Source organism: Macaca fascicularis, chromosome 3 (genome assembly GCF_037993035.2).
Source record: "Macaca fascicularis isolate 582-1 chromosome 3, T2T-MFA8v1.1".
Classification (NCBI taxonomy): Eukaryota; Metazoa; Chordata; class Mammalia; order Primates; family Cercopithecidae; genus Macaca; species Macaca fascicularis.
The window spans coordinates 128,666,965-128,689,044 of record NC_088377.1 but is presented as its reverse complement, the minus strand read 5'-3'; the positions used below and the strand labels follow the sequence as shown (position 1 = coordinate 128,689,044).

Genomic DNA, 22,080 nt, shown 5'->3' with positions numbered 1-22,080 from the left:
TTTAAAGACATTTGCTCACTGACCACTGACCCACAAAGGACAGTTTCACTGTCAGTTTCTCAGCTACTGGTGTTTAATTCACAGAAATCAATGACGACAACTCTAGAGAGGCCACCAGACAAGAGGCAATATATGACCAATCATGAAGCCTTGTTTGTCTCCTTCTAACAGTGACTCTATTTGTCATATTCTTCCTGGTGGCATTTGGCATTTCTTAGCTAGGGATTGGCAGAGCTGGCAACTCAGAACTTCTAAGAATTACTATCTGCTTGCCACAATCTTTTATTCAAAGAATCATGTTTTATTTTCTTTTTTCTTTCTTTCTTTTTTTTTTTTTTTTGAGACTGAGTCTCACTCTTTTGCCCAGGCTGGAGTGCAGTGGCACGATCTCAGCTCACTGCAACCTCCACCTCCCCGGTTCAAGTGATTCTCCTCCCTCAACCTCCCAAGTAGGTGGGACGATAGGCGCATGCCACCACGCTCAGCTAATTTTTTGTATTTTTAATAGAGATGGGATTTCGCCGTGTTAGCTAGGATGGTCTCGATCTCCTGACCTCGTGATTCACCCGCCTCGGCCTCCCAAAGTGCTGGGATTACAGGTGTGAGCCACCAAGCCTGGCTGCAGGTTTTATTTTCTAAATGTGCATTTTATGTGACTTTGCTGTAACCTGGAAAACCCCATAACTTTCAAACTACAGACAATAGTTCTAACTAGGATCACAAGGCAATCAATAGACACCTGGGGAGTGAACACTGTGAATTTATTTTGCTGTAGAGTTAAAAATAAATCTATCACAATTATCTGATCATCCATCCATCCATCCATCCATCCATCCATCCATCCATCCATCCATCCATCCAATCTCATCCTTTAAGCTGACTAGTTGGCCACTAACCGAATTTATAACAATTTTTTTTAAGTATTAAAATACAGTTCAATGTGGAGTAAGGATGGGTTACTATAGATGAAAAATTAAAGGAGAAAGATAAAAAATGTAGCTCTTACCCATTTTGTAGAATGCTTCTGTGGGCCAGTGTGGGCAGTTACTAAACCCAGGTGACAGTGACAGATGATATTTAAACTCTCTGGCTCTTTGTCAACCATTTGCCCTATGACTCTCTTTACTGAGTTTATATTTCCTAGGTATTTCATTTTTGAATAAAAGACATGCACCTCTTAATAATATGACAGAGAATTGGCCAACCTTTCTAATACAGGAGAGATTCTAAATCAAAGCTATTAAATAAATGTGTGATTTGCTTCTTGACCACTCTAAAATATCATTGCTGCTATATCATAGTAATACACAAAACATTCCAGAAAAAAATATGGCCTCGTAGGTCAAACAACCGCAATGGCAGAAACCCAGCAGAGTAGAAAAATCAAAGGCGATGGAGTCAGGCAGACACGAGGTTTTGGCTCTGTCGTTTAATTGTTGTATGCCCACGGGCAAGTTATTCACCCTCCTTGTGGAAGGCTTATAGTTCATTATCTGTAAGCTCTGGAGAAAAGTCTTCAGAATAGGGGTTTAAGCAGATAATGCACATGAAGGTGCCCCCAACCCCCAACTGCCAAGGCATGGGCCTGTCACATGACAAATGGTAACTCCCTTTGCTTGTTTTCTTCTCCCTAGGTTATGGAGGATGGTGAGCCTGGCTGACGCATACATGATTATTCCTCAAAGATTTTAAATAAACAACTAGGATGTGACCTCTAAAGAAGGTTAATCCCGACTTCTGGCCTTCCACTGAGAAATCTTTCCTCTTCAAAAACAGACTTGTCATTATACCCACCCACAGTACTCTACACTTCTTCACAACATTTATCCCAGCTCTGGTTAATTAACTAATGGTGCAGGTAGTGAATCTTTTCTCTATTAGGATTTAAGTCACCCCTCTAGGAGTGGGCCTGGCATACAGTAGTCACTCCATAAGTTATCTGTAGACTGAATGGAACACTTGTTATAGGATTTCCAACATGTGACATATTACTGTTGGTGACATGTGAGATGATTTAGGGGATAAACATGCATGAATTTCCTTAATAATTATAATGGTTATATATTTATTCTAATGTGTATTGGACAAATAAATAACTGGTCAAATCTCTGATTTTTCTATACAGCCATGACCCTCATAATAACGTTTTGATCAACAATGAATGAACCACATAAGTGAGGGTGGTCCTAAAAGATTATAATGAAGCTGAATGATTCCTATCTCCTAGTGACATCATAGCCATCTTAACGTTATTGTAGTGCAGCGCATTACTCACCTCACATGTTTGTGGTGATGCTGGTATAAACAAACCTATTGCGCTGCCAGTCATATTAAAGTATAGCACATATACTTATAAACAGTACATAATATTTGCTAGTACAAGACTATGTTACTGGTTTATGTATTTACTATATTATACTTTTATCATTATTTTAGAGTGTACTACTACTTACAAAAAGAGAGTTAACTGTACAACAGTCTCAGCCAGGCCCTTCACGAGGTATCCTAGAAGAAGGCATTGTTATCATAGGGGATGACAGTTCCATGCATGTTATTGCCCCTGAAGACCTCCCAGTGGGACAAGAAGTGGAGGGGCAAGATAGTGATACTGATCATCCTGATTCTGTGTAGGTCTGGGCTAATCCGTGTGTTTCTCAGTTTTTAACAAAAAAGTTTAAAAAGTAAAAAATAAAAAATTTAAAAATAAAAAAGCTCATAGAATGATATAAAGAAAATATTTTGTATAGATGTATAATGTGTTTGTGTTTCTTTATTTTTTGTTTATTTATTTTTTTAGACACAGGGTTATCTAGGCTAGGGTGTAGTGGCATGATCCTAGCTCACTGTAATCTTGAACTCCTGGGCTCCAGTGGTCCTCCCACCTCAGCCTCCTGAGTAGCTAGTACTACAGATGTATGCTACCATGCTCGGCTAATTATTTATTTATTTTGTAGAGATGGGGGTCTTACTATGCTGCCCTGGTTGGTCTTGAACTTCTAAACTCAAGTGATCCTCCTGCCTTGGTTTCCCAAAGGGTTGGGTTACAGTGAGCCATTGCATCTGGCTTGCTTGTGTTTTAAGATGTGTGTTATTACAAAAGAATCAAAAAGTTAAAAAATTTAATTTTTTTTTTTTTTGAGACAGGGTCTCCTTCTGTTGCCCAGGCTGGAGTGCAGTGGTGTGATTTTGGCTCACTGCAACCTCTGCTTCTTTCGGGCTTAAGCGATCCTCCCAACTCAGTCTTCCAAGTAACTGGAACTACAGGCACGCACCACCATGTCCAGTTAATTTTTGTCTTTTTTGTAAAGACAGGGTTTCGCCATGTTACCCAGGCTGGTCTCGAACTCCTGAGCTCACGCAATCCATCTGCTTCAGCCTCCCAAAGTGCTGGGATTACAGGTGTGAGCTACTGCAGCCGGCCAAAAAATTTGAAAAGTTTATAAAGTAAAAATGTTACAGTAAGCCAAGGTTAAGTTATTATTGAAGAAAGAAAAATATTTTTAGATAAATTTAGTGTAGCCTAAGTGTACAGTGTTTATAAAGTCTACAGTAGTGTACAGTAACGTCCTAGGCCTTCAACTCACTCACCACTCACCCAGAGCAACTTCCAGTCCTGCAAGCCTTATTCATGATAAGCATTCTATATAGGTATATCATTTTTTATCTTTTATACCATACTTCTGCTGTATCTTTTCTATGTTTAGATACACAAATACTTACCATTGTGTTACAATTGCCTACGGCAGTCCGTACAATAATATGTCATACAGATTGGCAGCCTAAGATCAATAAGCTATACCATATAACCTAGGTGTGTAGTAGGCTATATCATCTAGGTTTGTGTAAGTACACCCTACAATGTTCGCAAAATGACAAAACTGCCTAACAATCAATTTCTCAGAACATCACCCTGTCGTTAAGCAACACATGACTGTACTTTTGTTTAGGATGAGGCTAAATAAAAAGGTAAACTGATAAGAGAGTAGTAAAAAAAAAACCTAAGTAAATAATAGTACCAGTGTCATAAGAATATGGCAAAAACAAGGTGATAAAGAAAGGACAAAATTTGGTAATTACTGCCTTAGCATCAAGTGGGTACCCAGAGTTTAGAAGCTCAAGACCAACCAAGGCAGCATAGTGAGACTCCTATCTCTACAAAAAATTAAAAATGCTAGGATTCCCTGATTTAGGATTAGCCTAAAGCAATGAATGAGTCTGCTTTAAGAGCCCATGGCTTGGGAAGTCTCAACTGGGTCAATACTAAATCAGGAGTCAAGTCAGAACCAGGTCAAGCTGGTGATGGACCCCAGAACTCATCTGGCATAAGTAAGAAGCATGACACATGGATATCTGGGGGGTATCATAGGAAATACCAAGGACACAGGGTACCCACCCTAGGAGGGATGGTGTGATTGGCCTGGATTCACTCTCCTTTCAGCCTTAAAGGCATAAGGACCTGGTTTCTGATACTGCTTCCTCCTTCAAGCAATTATTTCTCAACTTACTATTTTTGTGCAAGGCTTCTGGAGAAAGGGTACTTTCTTATGTGCACATCTGAAGTGCCAAAGGATCTCTATGCAATGTCTCACTTTTCCAGCAAACTGAAGCAGACTGTGGCCACTATCATTAAAGGAGCCCTCTCCTGAGCCTCCAATATTTGAGTCCCACTTCTCCGTCCCAATGCTGAGATGGAGAGATAAGTATCCCTCTAGTCTTGGATTGGAACATAGAATGAATTTTCCCATAGAAGAAAAAATTTTGATGAATTAGCACAATGGGTGTTTTGTGTATGTTCCAGGTCGTAGAGGATTCTGCAAACTAGGCTTGGAATCCAATGACCACTTATCACTTCAGTGGAAAATGCTGTTAACGCTTTAAAATAAAATTTGTTCCACAAATGGAGATTGCCTATACTTAAACATACAGCAAATTCCTTAGTAGTGAATACTTAATTCTACATATCTCAAGTTTTATCTTTCTTTTAACGTCTTAAAAAATTGACTTTTATCATCAATCATGACTAGTATCCAAGTCTGTAATTGTTGAAGGACTCTGTCTTTACGGTTGAGACTATACTAGACACATAAAGATAATTTCAGTAAGCATTTCTCTAATCAACTCTTGGCAGTACCGAGTTATTCCTGGGATGAAGGAGAATGACTGTCTAAACCCCTACTCTGCTCTATTGACAGTAAATTATTCTTGGTTCTAACCATAAGCCTTTAACCCGATGTCTTCCACACTTGTTGGATGAAAATAATTGCTGAAGGTACTTTTAAAAATAAGAATTCCTGGCCCCAGCCCAGTAATGAATCAGAATCTCAAGGGAGAGGCCTGGGAGCCAGACTTTTAAAGACTGCCCATCCCTGGTGATACTGTCATCCAACCCAGGGGTTCTTATCCTGGAGGTTGTATTAGGATCGGAGAACTTGTTAAAATGCAGGTTGCTGGATCCCAGCCCAAGAACTACTGAATCAGTAGGTCTGGGGTGGGGCCTGAGGATTTGCATTTCCAGCAAGGTGCCTGGTGATACTGAGGTTCCCGGTGCAGGGACCACACTTTCAAAATCACTAATTGAGCCTGTTTGGCAAACACTTCAGCTGAATTCAATATTACTTTTTCCCTCCTCTCCTTCGGAAAAAAGCAACGCTGGAACAGAACTTGCAAGACTTCCTTTGGACTCATATCCTTGCTACTTCTTAGCTGCCTAATGTTAGACAAATAAATGTACCACTCCATCTCAGTTTGCTCTTATTGGTAGGACTAAGAAAGGTAGCATAAAGGAAGAGGTTTGACGCTATACTTGGCACATGGTACGGCTGCATTAAACATCTGTTTACTCTGATCTCCTTGCCATGATCTCCCATCTTATGAGCCAAAGATGAATTTGCTGAGTACTAGCAATAGTTCCAAAAATCTGTTACATGCACAAAACTTTGTTTGGTTAAAACCAACCAAACAACAAGCAAACAATGGTTGACCAGTTCTTTTCCTTGTGAACTACCATGGAGCTACATTTTAAAGATACAATGGGAATATACTGTTTCCTAACTCACCTAACTCACTTTTCCCCATGGAAATAAAAATAGAAAAGAAAAAGAGATTAGATTATGATTAGGTTCTCTGTTTAATTTAGACTAGGCTGAACTTAGTTCCCAGGTATGGATTATTTTCCTGGCAGATATGTATTATATTGTTTGGCTATTTCTTGTGACCTGAAAATCAAACAATCGAATCACATACTCTCTCAGAGGGAACTTGGAGGGCATGTAGCCTATGCACCAACTCTATAAATGCTGCTGAAACATCACCAATGTGTGGAGGTCCAGCCTCTTCTTAGACACACAATGAGAACTCACTATTTTCACAAACCCCAATCCACTCTTCAGATAACTGTCTAATCATTAGATTTTTACCCCTTTTAACAAAAATCTTTCTGTTTGTAATTTCTGTATCCTTAGTCTTGTTTCTGTCCTCTATAGTGCCTGAATATGTCTAATCTCTCCTGTACATGGCAGCATTTAAAGTGCCCTGAAGTTGCACTGACATCCCCATTGCTTATTCTTTTTCAGCCTAAATATTGTTTTTTTCAACTATTCTCACCATCAAAATTTCATTAAAAAAGTTTTCATATATTTAACAGCCTTGGTTCTCCTCCTATGGATAAAGTCCACTTTGAGGATATTTCTTCACTAAAAAAATGCCAAAATATGTGTTATTTTCACCATGTCCTATCATCACCAATAAAACAATGTAAATTATAAGAACAGTGGGGTGTTCCCTCCCAGGCAGAGTTTCCAGAAGCTGCAAGCTACAGTCATATAAAACAACACTGTAAGCACTGAGAAGACAAACTTTCAGGACAGGCTTGCAAGTGGTAGCCTGCGGCAGATGGATCTGGCCATCATGACCCCTAATGACAGAAATGCCATGCTGCCATTTAAATTCACAAAGATCCACAGTCTCTTTTCAAGGAAAGCAGAGTGAAACAAAATGTATTTCTTACTTTCTACGAAACATTTCTGCAAATATGCAGCCAACACTCCATAGATCCACGGGGGTGGCGTAGCTGGACTGGAGCAAGACTTCGGGAGCTCTGTACCACAGCGTGACGACCTGCAATGGCAAGCGGATCCGAGTGTTACTGACGAAGGTGGTTGTGGGCTTAGACTCCTCAATAAACCTGGTGGTTTAATGACAAGATGTAGTTCAGAAAGAATTGCTATAAATCATATAAGGACGCTGTGATAGAAGCAATGAGTAAATAGGACTCATCACTGACGGGCCAGGAAATTATACCATCCTCACCAACTGGGTTCCCAACCTCCGACTCTATGTCTAACTAGGATGGCATAATAACATGAGTTTCAGAAAGCAAAGATCAAAAAAATTTTTTTTTTTTAAACTTAGAAACTGTTTTTTTTTTTTTTCCCCTTAAGGGGCCTTTACAAAATAATGCATGGAAAAAAGGTGATGGCAACAATTACAGCTCAATCCCCAGGTCAGCATTATTGGCAAATTGGAAGATGATGGCATACAGAGTGGTGTAATGGATTTTGGACTTTGGAGACTCAGAAACGGGGAGGGTAGAGAAAGGGGTGAAGGAGGGCCGGGCGCGGTGGCTCAAGCCTGTAATCCCAGTACTTTGGGAGGCCGAGACGGGCGGATCACGAGGTCAGGAGATCAAGACCATCCTGGCTAACACGGTGAAACCCCGTCTCTACTAAAAAATACAAAAAACTAGCCGGGCGAGGTGGCAGGCGCCTGTAGTCCCAGCTACTCGGGAGGCTGAGGCAGGAGAATGGTGTAAACTCGGGCGGCAGAGCTTGCAGTGAGCTGAGATCCGGCCACTGCACTCCAGCTTGGGCAACAGAGCGAGACTCCGTCTCAAAAAAAAAAAAAAAAAAAAAAAAAAAAGAAAGGGGTGAAGGAGAAGAAACTACATACTGGGTAAAATGTACACTACTTGGGTGATGGGGGCACTAAAATCTCAGACTTCATCACTATACAATTCAGCCATGTAACTCAAAACCACTTGTACCCCACAAGCTGTATACACACACACACACACACACACACATGAAGATGGTGGTGCCAGGGCTGCTGGATGGTGACCTTGAAGTCTACAGAACACCCAGGACATGTCAAAACTGCTCTTACCATGACAGCTTGGGGAATCAAAGTAAAACCCCTCTCCATGCTGCTCTTTTTCAGAAAACAAGTAAAAAACGGGGAAGACCTTAAGAGAGAATGTGTAACCCAATTGTTCATATCATGTGTGAAAAAACCAGGCAGAGGAAGAGATTCCAAAAAGACAAGAAATTTAAAACAGAGCAGCATATAGTAATAGATGAAACAAACACAACTGTAACTTTTCTTGCCAGGCTGAGGGCTGAAGAAAGCATATCATGTTAAAGCTGCAGATTTGAGTATATAGAGGGTGTTCAAGTGATTCCTTTTGTGGGGCAAGGGGCAGATAGTCTATGGACCTGGAAGGTGTATTCTTAATTGTCAGATAAAAAATTCAGAATATAAATCTATTACATCAGAATTTTATATTATTCAGATCCCTTTTATCTTTATTGTTTTGTCTAGTTGTATTATTATGGATGTCTATCTAAATTCTCTGAAATTCTGCTTTATATATTTTGATGCTATATTACTTGGTATGCTAAGACTGCAGTAGCAAGTCTCAATAAATGGTGGCTGCCATCAATTTCCTTCTTTTCTTATTTGCACACACTGCTCCTCGTATAAAGGGATGGAGTTTATTCATCTTCCATTGAATCTGACTTGGCCTTAGTGACTTACTTGACCTACAGAATATAGTGCAAGTAATGTCTGAGACTACCAACGTTAGGTCATAAGAAGCCTGAGCCTAGGCCTTTTCTCTTGAGATGCTACCTCTTGGAACCCAGCTGTCATGCTGTGAGAAGCCCATGGAGATGCCCTGGTTGACAGTCCCAGTTGAGCTCTCAGCTGACCTGTGACTGAGCCATCTTGGACATTCAAGCCAACTGACCTATATAACTGCAGTCCCAGACAATGTCACACAGAGCAGAACTGTCAGCTGAGTCTGGTCAACTGACAAGATTATGAGTGATAATAAAACGACCCCTCTAAATCTTTAGGTGATTATATGGCAACATCAAATTGGAAAAATATTCTTGAGAGGTTCCCCCTCTATATCTCATCTAACATATTTTGCTTTGAATTCACATATGGGTCAAGTTTTGTTTAAGTAATACTGGTTGATATCTAATGGAGGGATGGCTGTGATATAATAGAAATAAAAAACAAAACACAAAACTGACAATACCGAAACGACGTTACTCAAGTTATCATTTGGCCCCAACATATCTTTCTATCAATGCCACCTCCCACAGTACATCAATGCATCACCTCCCACAGAACTTCCATAGCCTTTATATCCTAGTCACATCTATACTGCACCACTGGTTCTTAACCCTGCCTGTTCATCAAAATCCCCATGGGGTTTTAGAAAAACTTAGGTGTCTAGGTCTTATCTTGTGCCACTGAATTAGACTTTCTGTGGGCTGAACTTTTGGGTTGGAGTTTTCCTCTTTCCTTCCTTCCTTCTTCATCTTCTTTTTATTTTTTCTTTTTGAGATGGAGTCTTGCTCTGTTGCCCAGGCTGGAGTGCAGTGGCACGATCTTGGTTCATTGCAACCTCCGCCTCCTAGGTTCAAGCAATTCTCCTGCCTCAGCCTCCTGAGTAGCTGGGACTACAGGCGCACGCCGCTACACCCAGCTAATTTTTTTTTTGTATTTTAGTCGAGATGGGGTTTCACCATGTTGCCCAGGCTGGTCTTGAACTCCTGAGCTCAGGCAATCCGCCTGCCTCAACCTCCCAAAGTGCTAAAATTACAGGCATTAGCCACCGTGCCTAGTCCTTTCTTATTTTTTTTTTAAGTTCTTCAAGTAACCCTCACCTTTGGCTATGTTTGAACACCACTAGATTACGCAAGCATATTCGACCGCTCTTGTCTCCATGCTTTTGTTTATATCATTTTCCTAGCCTGGGCAACTCTTTTTTCTCCTCTCCACATGTGTAAATTTCACCTATCCTACAAGGCCTAGCTTAGATGCCAGCACCACCCTGAACTTGCTGCTATCTGAAAATCATACCTTGTAACATAGCTCATAATATGGTTTGTTCCTGAGGACATGGCCCTGCCTTAATCTATGTTTATATCTGTAAATGCCTATCACAGTACTGTAAACACAACAATAAGGGTTTAACACCTATTAAATTAATCCTTTTAAGGCAGTCATTGCTAGAAAGATAACTGGGCAAAATTCAAAGACCAGTCATTCCCAAAAGAGAAGGTATTGTTTTCGCTAAGAAACGAGTGTCCAATACTGGGGTCTAGTTTTAGTTATACGACTTGTTTCTGCATTATTAATATTTCTAGCTGGAGGAACACTTCTTTGCTTCCCTGACACACTGTAAACAAAACTGCAGGTGCAAACTGTCCATAAGGTTCCACTTGAGTGGTTGACAGAAATACACAGATATCATGAGGGCACACACTTATCTTTCTATCTCAATTCAAAATAAAGTTGAATCTTTATTTTGGAAGAAATACATAGGAAGAAAAGTTGAATCTGAATACAGCCTTATTTTAAGCTGTTCTAAGGAAAATATTCTTTCTTTCATTTTTCTTTTCAGACAGGGTCTTGCTCTGCTGCCGAGATGGGAATGCAATGGTGCGATCTTGGCTCACTGCAACCTCCGCCTCCCACGCTTAAGCGAGTCTCAAGTCTCAGCCTCCCAGGTAGCTAGGACTACAGGCACATGCCACCACACTTGGCTAATATTTTTGTATTTTTTGTAGAGATAGGGTTTCACCATGTTGGCCAGGCTGGTCACAAACTCCTGACCTCAGGTGATCTGCCCACCTCGGCCTCCCAGAATGCTGGGATTATAGGTGTGAGCCAATGTGCTCAGCAAGAAACTGGTTTCTGATTGATTATCCATCCTAAAAAACTTTAGTAAGGCTGTCTTCATTTTCAATACTTTAGTCAGTTATACCTATTGTGATAAATAAATGTATAGACAGTCAAAATCATACTAACAATATTGATATGTTGGGGAAATTCCCTCTATTCCTTTTAAAATTTAGTTACCACTCAAAATGTAGAATGAATTTTTATCAAATGCTTTTTAAAATGTCTATTAATAATGACCATATGATCATTTGCCTTTATTTTATTAAAGACATATTAGTTACATTAACAGAATTCCCAATATAGTAGCATCCTTGACTTCTCGGAATAAATCATTTCTGATTATGTATTATTCTTTTAAGACACTCTGAAATTCTATTTGCTAATATCTACTTAGCATATTGACTTATATTCATAAATGAGGCTGATCTGTAGTTTTTTTGTGTGTTAATTTTTCATGTTTTGTTACCAGGGATATTCAAGCTTCCAATTTTTACTATATTCTGGAATAGTACAAATAACAGAATAATAACCAGTTCTTCGAGGGTCAATCTCGCTCATAGAGCTGTCTGGATCTTTGTTAGCAGTGTGTCTTAATGGTCTTTTGAATTTCTTCTTGGTAATTAGTCTGCTCAGCTTTCAACCTCTTTAGAAGCCAATTTTGGTAATGAAAAAGGATTTTCCTACGAACATCCTTAATCTAGATTTAAAAATGTATTGACTTAAATTTGAACATAGTATTTCTTATAATTATTTTAATTTCATCTGTTTCCTTGGTTTACTGATTTTCTCTTTCTTAAAGTTGTAAATTTTTGTTTTCTCTTTATATCTGTCAGGTTTATCAGAAGTTTAGCCATATTATTTATTTTAAAAAACTGATACAATTTTATTTCCATTTTGGAAGGATCATTGTTTTATTTTATAATTTGTTGATTTATATTTTTATCTTTTAAAATTTTCTCCTCCTAATTTCTTGTTGTTTTTGGGCTTTTTTTTTGAGTTAAAATTTAGCTCTTTTCAATTTTAATTAATAATAAAATGCTAACTATATATTCATAGATAAACTTTTCTCATTTTTGCTCATCTTTAAATACCATGTAATTTATCTTTAATTTAGAAGTGTTTTAAAATGTCCATATGGTCAGGTTATTTATGGCAATCTTTTAATGGCTGAATTTCTACTTTTATTGAATTACAATGAGAGACTATAATCTGTACAATTTCTACTTGTTAGGATTTATTATTGTTTTCTTTACAATGATGTATATACTTGGTTTTTGTTCTGGGAGTGAAATGCAAGTACTCTCTTTTAAGTGTAAAGTTCTTTATTGATAAGAGTTTGTCTTATATAAATCCTTACTTAATTTATGGTAACAAAAATATTATTAAAATACCAAAAATTGAGATTATGGTAGATATGACATAAAATAAATACATAATTCATAGTAATTCAGTCACAAAATAAGATGGAAAAAGAAGTCCATTCATACTAGTAACAAAAAAATGTAACACACTGAGGAATTAAAAGAAATTTACAAGATCCCTATTAAGAAAATGATATACTATTGTTGAAGAACATAAAGTAAAAATAAATAAATGGTGATACAGACATGGCTAAGATGGGAAAAGGCCACATTATAAAGATAAGAGCCATCCCTGCATTAACATAAAAATTTAGGACAGTCCAATGATTTTGGGGAGAAATTTAACTTTGACAATAAAGAGCCTTTGTTAGGACAATGCTTAAGAAGAGCCAAAAATAGTTTGAGAAATAGGAATAAGGGGCATTTTCTCTTTGATACCAAAATATACTCTAAGGCATGTTAAGTAGCAAGTAAAATCGTAGGTGCTAAAAGATCAAGAAAACAAAATGTCCAGAAAGAGACCGATATATTTACGGGGTTTAAATCCTTATAGGTGGCCAAATTTCAGTTTAGTGGGGAAAAAAAATACTTCGACAATTGAAAGCAAGTCAGGTGAGGTGGCCAGTGCCTTTAGACCCATCTACTCAGGAGGCTGCGATGAGATCCCTTGATCCTAGGAGTTTGAGTCCATCCTGGGCAACATAGGGACACCCCTGTCTCTAAAAAGAAAAAAATTTTGTTTGAAATTGGAAGCAAGACAAGTGGCCATTAATATGGAAGACAATAAGTTTGACCTCTGCTTTATGTAGATAAAATTTCTTTTAAAATTTCATATGGATAAAATATAAAAAAAAAAATTCATGGAACATCTAAATGTATGAAGTAGAACTAAAAAAATGTACTAAAAGAAAACAGCAGAGGACCTTGGGATGTGAAGGACTTTTTCACCATGATGGGAAATCTAGAAACCTGAGATGAAGAGTCACAGATCCAGCTATTTAAAACTGAAACCCTCTTCAGCAAAAAACACTATATATAAAGGCTGGGAGAAAACACATATAAAGTCAAAGAATAACTATTCATATTCCATAAAGCACTTGCACAAATCAGTAACATACAACAGAAAAACAGATGAAAGATATAAAAAGGCAATTCACAAAGAAAAAACTATCAAAGATAACCTCGTTAAAGAAAGGTGGAAAGAAGGCTGGGTGTGGTGGTACACGCCTGTAATTATAGCACTTTGGGAGGCCAACGCGGGTGGATCACGAGGTCTGGAGATTGAGACCATCCTGGCTAATACTGTGAAACCCCGTCTCTACTAAAAATACAAAAATTAGCTGGCCCTGGTGGCGGGCATCTGCAGTGCCAGCTACACGGGAGGGTGAGGCAGAAGAATGGTGTGAACCTGGGAGGCAGAACTTGTAGTGAGTCGAGATCACACCACTGCATTCCAGCCTGGGCGACAGAGTGAGACTCTGTCTCAAAAGAAAAAAAAAAAAAAAAAGGGAGGAAAGAAAAGGAAGAAAGGAAAGAAACAGAAAGAAACCCACTATAATAAAGAGGTATCATTTTTTGCCTGATTTGCGGGAATGAACAGAATGACACTCTTCAGGGTTGGCCATCATATCGAAAAACTGTTTTAAATTGCAATTTGGGCTGGTCTTGGTGGCTCATGCCTGTAATCCCAGCACCTTGGGAGGCCAAGGCGAGAGAACTGCTTGAGTCGAGGAGTTGGAGATCAGCCTGGGCAACATAGTAAAACCTTGTCTCTACAAAAAAAAAATTAAAAAATTAGCCAAGTGCGGTGGTGCATGCCTGAAGTTCCAGCTACTCAATATTGACATGGGAGGATTGCTTGAGCCTGGGAGGTCGAGGCTGCAGTGAGCCATGATCATGCCACTATACTCCAGCTGGGGTAACAGAGCGAGACTCTGTCTCAAGTAAGTTAACAAACTAACAAACAAAAACACAAACAACAAATCCTAAACCCCTGCAAATTGACACAGCCTTTTTAGAAGACAAAATGACAGTATCTATAAAATTAATAGTGTACACACCCCCACCCAGAGTTATACTTATGGAAATTTATCTTATAATTATTCAGTCGTCAAAAAGAATAAGATAGTTCCCATCTTGTTCATTCCTGTTCACACAGAAAAGATGTCCATGATACAGTAAGTTAATAAATAAGTTTCGGAACTGTGTGAAATACATTCCAATTTCTGTTAAAAGGTTTTGTGTGGGTAGATTATATGTCTACAAAAAATGAAAATAGAAAAATGCCTGTAAGGACACACAGACATCAAACTTTAAATGGGTAAATGCCACAAAAACATGGCAGCATGGAGGGTAGAAGGTGGAAAGGAAAAGAGACGCTGGATGGTTATTTCAGGGGCATGAGTTAGTCAGTTGCTGTCAGTAAGCACATGTTACAGCTGGGAAAATTGAATTTCAGAGAGGCTGAGTAATCTGGGCAGAGTCATTAGCTGAAATTTGGAAGAACTGGGATTCTTACCAGGACTGTCTGATTTCAACTCTGTGCCCCTTCTGCAATTTGTAACATAGCATCTTCAACTCAGCACTCCAAACATCCACAAAATAAGGAGCAAAGATACAGGTTGTAATTAAAAAACAGGAAACAATTTTAAATTTACTTTGAAATATCTTAATGTAAAAATTTATAACAGCTTACAAATCTCAAAAGCTCAGTTGTTCTTTAGGGTTAAATGATTTCCCGGCCGGGCGCAGTGGCTCAAGCCTGTAATCCCAGCACTTTGGGAGGCCGAGACGGGCGGATCACGAGGTCAGGAGATCGAGACCATCCTGGCTAACACAGTGAAACCCCGTCTCTACTAAAAATACAAAAACTTAGCCGGGCGAGGTGGCAGGCGCCTGTAGTTCCACCTACTCGGGAGGCTGAGGCAGGAGGATGGCGTAAACCCAGGAGGCGGAGCTTGCAGTGAGCTGAGATCCAGCCACTGCACTCCAGCCTGGGTGACAGAGCGAGACTCCATCTCAAAAAAAAAAAAAAAAAAAAAAAAAATGATTTCCCTAAAAATTGTTTAAGAAAAGGGTTTCTGGCCGGGCGCGGTGGCTCATGCCTGTAATCCCAGCACTTTGGGAGGCCGAGGCGGGCAGACCACAAGGTCAGGCGATTGAGACCATTCTGGCTAACATGGTGAAACCCCGTTTCTACTAAAAATATAAAATAATTAGCTGGGCCTGGTGGCCGGCGCTTGTAGTCCCAGCTACTGGGGAGCCTGAGGCAGGAGAATGGCGTGAACCTGGGAGGTAGAGCTTGCAGTGAGCCGAGATCGTGCCACTGCACTCCAGTCTGGGCGACAGAGAGACTCTGTCTCAAAAAAGAAAAAAAAAAAAAAAAAAGAAAAGTGTTTCTATTACTTTCCAGTGCTCTATACGATATAATATCTACTCATCACTTCACATTTAATAACTTGAATGAAAGCTAAAATTTATATATCTCATTTTTATCTGTAAGATTTTGCTCTAGTCTGTGTAAATCATTGTAACAAAGTGAGAGAGAAATTAGACTAAGTTTATGCTGACACTATTTTAAACCATCAACTTCTGTCTAAAGAGACATCATTTTTGGTTCAATCTTTGAGGAATTCAATTTCAAAAGAAAGTATGAATTGTTCAAGACTAGTTAATTTCTAGTTAATTCTCTAATAAAATAACCCCATCAATGACCCGGGCCTATATTTAAAAATAACAAACTACTGGGCTGGATGTGGTGGCTCATGCCTGTAATCCCAGCACTTTAGGAGGCTGAGGCAGGCGGATCACTTGAGGTCAGGAGTTCAAGACCAGCTTGGGAAGCATGGCAAAACCATCTCTACTAAAAATAAAAAAAAATTAGCCAGGTGTGGTGGAGCACACCTGTAATCCCTGCTAATAGGGAGGCTGAGGCAGAAGAATTGCTTGAACCTTGGAGGTGGGGGTTGCAGTGAGATCGCACCCCTTTAGTCTGGGTGAAAAGCAAGACTCTGTCTCAAAAAAAAGGAAAACAAACTACTATATTTTGCAATAGATATAAAAGAATAGCATTTTCTAATAGTCATTTCCTGGTTTATGTAATATTATTCTATATATCAAGAGGGCATCCCCAGTTTTAATTTGTTAATTTACTTGGCTGTTCTATAATCTCTGAACCAGAGTCTTTCAATTCCTACATTAAGTCACTGTAATTTTAATTATCTCAAATTATGACAACTTCTGTAATTTCATAAGATTTAAAATATCTACTGCAACTAAATCTGGATCCAAGTTTTTGAGAACAAATTGCAACAAATTTTCCTGACAGTAAAATATAAATTCCCTTTGCTTAGATATTATTATACTTCTGTGCCTCTAAAAACTTCTGATGGAAGATTGGCGAACTTAAAACCAGTTTAACTCATGCATGAGCAGAAGCTTTTTACTTGAAAGCTTTATAAAGAATGAATAATATCAATATAATTGTTTCAAGGTTTTAGTGCATGAAAGTTCTCAAGAATATAATCAATTCTACCAGAAGTTCTCTATGTTTAATAACTCTAAATATCCTTAAAAACAAAATACAATGGTAAATTTAAATTTTAAAACATGTTGAGGAAAACAATGAGTGCAATATATAAAGATCAACATTTAGAAATCCATAACAAAAGTCGCCACTAATGGTAACAATGCAGTTGTCCAGTAAGCAAAGACAATAGGAATTATGGACAGAGTTTGGTGATTGGAGCCAGCTGGAACCAAAGCAAATACGATGTTTATTACAATCACTACACGTATTAACAACCTCTAGAGGTGCTGAATGGATGTGGCAACAGGACAGGGAGCGGAAGGCAGGGGGGAGTTCAAGGATATTTACACAAGTGGATGTATCTGTTTAAACTTCTTTGATCTCTATTCACATTTTTTTGAACCAGTTCAATAATAGTATAAGAAAAAGTACGGCCAAGGCCAACTCTGACTTAAAATACATTTTGGAGTAAACTGCTCTCACTTGATGTTATATTTAACAATCTTTTATCATGTAACCTTTCACCAAGATCTTGAAAAAACTAGGTGTTATCTGATTCATCCTCATTATATGGCCACAATGGCAGAAAAGCATGGTGTGAACACTGTGCTGGATGCCTTCTTTTTGTTGCTCCAGATAGTCTCTGCCCTAGAAGTGGACCTATGTATGCCATATGCCTCCAGTTTCTTATTGGCTTTGGCCAATGGGAAGACTCAGCAGGAATTCAGAGAGAAGCAGCAGCATGAGGTCAGGATCCTCAACTCTTTGATTTTCCTCCCAGCAAAGCTGTCTAGAGCTTTGTGATTGCCATCACAAAGTCAATGTCCATCTCAGGAAGCCTGCTCTACTTGCTTTCTTCCCCCTGGATTCCAGTAACTGCTCCCCCTCTTCTTCTCGGGCCTGGGAATGGTAACAACCTGACTGCGAGTAAGACTCAGGTCACAGCACCATCCCCTGAGTTCCCCTAAACCCACATCTCTGCAAGTCATGCCTGTATCAAGAAATCCTCCTTGAACTACTTGAGTTTGAGTGTGCCATGTATTTCCTGTTGGGACTCTGGTTGATACATCCTGTTTATAGATGGAGAAAGTAGCATGGGTGGCAACTTCTCCAAGCTTCAGTTTTCTTATCTGTTAAAGAAGATGTTTGGACTGGGTAATCTATAAGGTGTCCTCTATTAACATTTTAAGACTCCCTAAATGATATGGCAATAGCAATGAAGATTTAAAAAACATATATACTTTACAGACCCAAGAACGTTATCTTTAAATATCCTTGCTGTCCTTTGGTTTAGTAATTACTTACGGAGTGTTCCTGTGTGGTGACATTCTCTTTCTCAGGCCCACTTCACCAACATGTCTCAAATGTAAACACAGATAATGGTTTATAAGGAATATAAATGTAATCTTTGAAATATCTCCGAATCTTTATTTTGTCAAAGTGAAGGTTTTCTAAACTGTGCTCTAATCTGTTTATTTGCATCAGAGCAATACAAAACTCTCTAATACATATGTTTTTCTCCCTATAGAAAACTAGTGTGGTTTTGTGAAGTGAAAATGAAAATTAGTGATAATTTTACTGACTTTTCACAGAGTTGCAAAAGTTACCTTTTTTTTTTTTTTTTTGAGATGGAGTCTTGCTCTGTAGCCCAGGCTGGAGTGCAGTGGTGCGATCTCGGCTCACTGCAACCTCTGTCTCCCAGGTGATTCTCCTGCCTCAGCTTCCCCAGTAGTTGGGATTACAGGCGTGCACCACCATGCCCAGCTACTTTTTTGTATTTTTAGAGACAGGGTTTCGCCACGTTGCCCGGACTGGTCTCGAACTCCTGACCTCAAGTGATCTGCCTACCTTGGCCTCCTAAAGTGCTGGGATTACAGCGTGAGCCATCACGCCCGGCCATAATTTAGTTCTTTAAAATTATATATTTAAATTAAGAATATTATAAAGAACTGGAATTCTAATTCTGCCAAGCACAGTCTTCTCATTATAACCCCTTAACTGGTTATGGAAACTATTAAGAATTAAATACTGGCTTGGTGTGGTGGCTCACACCTGTAATCCCAGCACTTTGGGAGGCTGAGGAGGGCGGATCACCTGAGGTCGGGAGTTTGAGACCAGCCTGACTAACATGGTGAAACCCCATCTCTGCTAAAAATACAAAATTAGTTGGGCATGGCGGTGCATGCCTGTAATCCCAGCTACTCAGGAGGCTGAGGCAGGAAAATTGCTGGAACTCAGTAGGTGGGGGTTGCGGTGAGCCAAGATCACACCATTGCACTCCAGCCTGGGCAACAAGAGCAAAACTCCATCTCAAAACAAAACAAAACATTAAATACCCATAAAATAATAATAGAGTCATCTCAAATTCACCCATTTGCAATCTAAGAGCTAGAAGGAGATGTTTTGACATATGACAAAAAAAATGTCTGAGGTCAATACAAAGATGAGAGTCTCAGAGCATGGAGTCCTGTGCCAATAACTTTGTCCTCACCTCTGCTCTGATGCATCCATTACCAGCAGGAGGGCTGTATTTCCTCACATCTAGAGCTGCCTTGGCTCACATGGGGCCACTGGCTCCCTTTAGATATGTGGATGTCCCATCACCTGCTATTGCTGGTGTGGTTCTCTGATTCTGTCTCTGAGATTCTCTTTCTCTGAGTCTCTGCAGGTCCAAATCCTACCCATCTTTACCTGGTTCACATATTGCCTCCTCCACAAAGCCTTTCCTGATCTCCCAGCTGGAAGTAATGGCTCTTCTCTGAGCCTCCACTGCACTTCTATAGTACTTGACCCTTTCTATCTTGCATTGCAACTCTTCCATTTCTTGGCCACAATGCACTTATAGTGTCATGCATGGAAGGTGCTCAGTAATTATCTGATAGCTGGATACATGAATGAACCACAGGACACTCCCAGTGGCAGTTTGGATAGAGGCAATCCCCTAGACTGGAGAATATGAGGACAATACTGTACCATAATAACTTAATACCTTTGAGTAATCATGTATTTTTAACAAAGGAAATGGTCCTGTGGAGGGAGGAGCTGACCCTGATTAGATTCAGAGAATGTGTAAGAAAACGCACAGGGCAATGAAAGGCACAGAGAAAATGAGCTGAATGGGTGTTCCCTCCAAGTAGAGACGAAAGGCATCTTGGGGGAAGAGAGCCACTCGGTAAACAGTGGGGCTGTGTACTTGTGTCAGGGGAGGGATGAAAATGACTCACTGAAGGGCCAGCAAAGGTAGAATTCAGGGATCCAGGTTTCTGACCTTTTGTGATAGCAGTGGCACTTGCCATTTCTTACTGAGTCGTATACCTCTCCCCCATTTTATCTATGTCTAAGCAGATCTACCTAAAAAAGGCCTGGACAGCAAGTCTTTAGGTCAAAGTAAGCTTCCAGACAATTCATCATGTGAATGTCTACTCTGTGAGGTACCATGTTAGTCCTGGACAGCGTGGTCACAAATTAGGAAAGCAATGAGTCAAATGACTTGGCTGAAGTACAACTGGGTTGGAAGGAGGGGTGGTGTCTGTGTAGCAATTTAAGTGCAGAATGCTACGGTCCTGTCCTAGTGCCTTTGTGTCTTTTAAATTATTGCTTAATCTAAGGCGACATCCTCAGGCAGTCACTTTTCTTATATGAAGCACAATCCTTGGGGAGCACTCCATGTGCCTGTCCCCACCCCTGCTCCAATCCATGCTGTACTCAGAACTCTGCAGTCTCTGTCCCACAAATCCAACTGTCTCCTGGACATCACCACATAGTGCTGCTACCAGTATCTCCAATTCAAAATGCATGCATTGTCTTTCCTCTAAAACTTGCTTTTCCTATATTCCCTCTCTCTGCAAGCAAAATCACCACCTACCCAGTTTCCCTACTTCTCTTGACTTTCAATGAAGCCACCATCAGATCCTGACAATTCCATCGAGAGAATGTCCTCTCCTGGATGGTCCAAATAGCTTCCTCTGTGATCTTTTCCTGCCAACATGCCCCCTGCCACTCTGTCTTCTCTACTGCATCTGAAGCTGTGCTCACCACTGTCCTGCTTAAAATCCTTCATCCATTCTCCGGAGATTTCAGGGTCAAGCTCAACTCTAGTTTACCTCCAACGCTCTCATAATCTGGTTCCCATCCACTCTCTGGCTTCATTAACTGCTCCCCCTTCAGATGAAAGCTTTCTTTAACTTGCCAGAGACCTTGAGGTTCTTCAAACATGTGTGCTATGTCATGCCTCATGTGGTCTTCCCTTAGGCCCTTCTCTGGAATGCTCTCTTCACAACCCCATTCTTAATTCCTGTGAACCTTGCCCTGCCTAGTCCTCCCCAAGCATAAATGATTTCAGTGCTTACCATACTGCATCTCAATCATTGTATCCTTATGGTCTACTAGGCCCAAAGCCAGTCCTTTGAGGGTAGAGAGTATTTCTAAGTGGACTTTTAATCCCAGTCCCTCGCAGAGCGTTGTATAAAGCAAGCATAAAATAAACATATGTTCCAACAAATGTATGGGTAGCCAGAAGACAGAAGTATGGAGAGTTATAGGGTAAGGAGGGATAACACAGGGCAGGACAGGGGGTTTTTATTATAGTACAAATTTTACAGGACATAGTTGAGTCCCCATGTCCACACCAGGCATTCTGCAAGTCCACCAACATGATCTTTAGTCAACAGATGACTTTTTAATAAAGTGCAAGGACCATTTTATTTTTGTAAAATGAAGTTTTAAAATGCCTGAAGGGCCCATGTTTTCCTTCAGGCTGCACTGTTTAAATTTCCTCCTGAACTCGTGAAACTTAAAATAGTTACCACTTATTAAACGTCTATTATGTTTCAAGTAACAAACTCATTCTCTTTGTAGAAGTACAGTATAGTGTAGTTTTGATTTTAACACTAAACAATCACACATTTGATCTCTCTGCCTTCACCATAGAAACCAAGCAAATATTTGTAGACATTCCTTCAACCTTCACAGATAAGTAGAAATGAAAATTATTCTGAACACAGGATATGGCAGGCTGCAGGACTCATTGTTTCCTCTTAAAAGTTGTTTTAACTCTTAAGGAAATCTATTTGCTTTGAGAGGCCACATAATTACTCAGATTTGTAAAAGAATTTTAAAATTGGGTTTTTTTCCCCCTTGCTATGAGAGGCCACATAATTACTCAGATTTGTAAAAGAATTTAAAAATTGGTTTTTTTTCCCCCTGCTATGGAAGCAG

The 22,080-nt window shown here is 39.6% G+C and overlaps 1 protein-coding gene across 5 annotated transcripts in view; it reads right to left on the bottom strand.

The window, feature by feature from the left end:
- Positions 1-22,080, bottom strand: part of CDK6 (cyclin dependent kinase 6) — a 238,151-nt gene that overhangs the window by 60,454 nt on the left and 155,617 nt on the right. For all 5 annotated transcript variants that reach the window (XR_012432667.1, XM_015447745.4, XM_065542349.2 and 2 more), the window contains one exon: positions 7,007-7,116. Coding sequence is in view for 4 of the 5 variants with exons in the window: in XM_015447745.4 (XP_015303231.1) it covers positions 7,007-7,116 (110 nt within the window). In the remaining variant the exon portion in view is untranslated. The remainder of the gene's footprint in view (positions 1-7,006; positions 7,117-22,080) is intronic.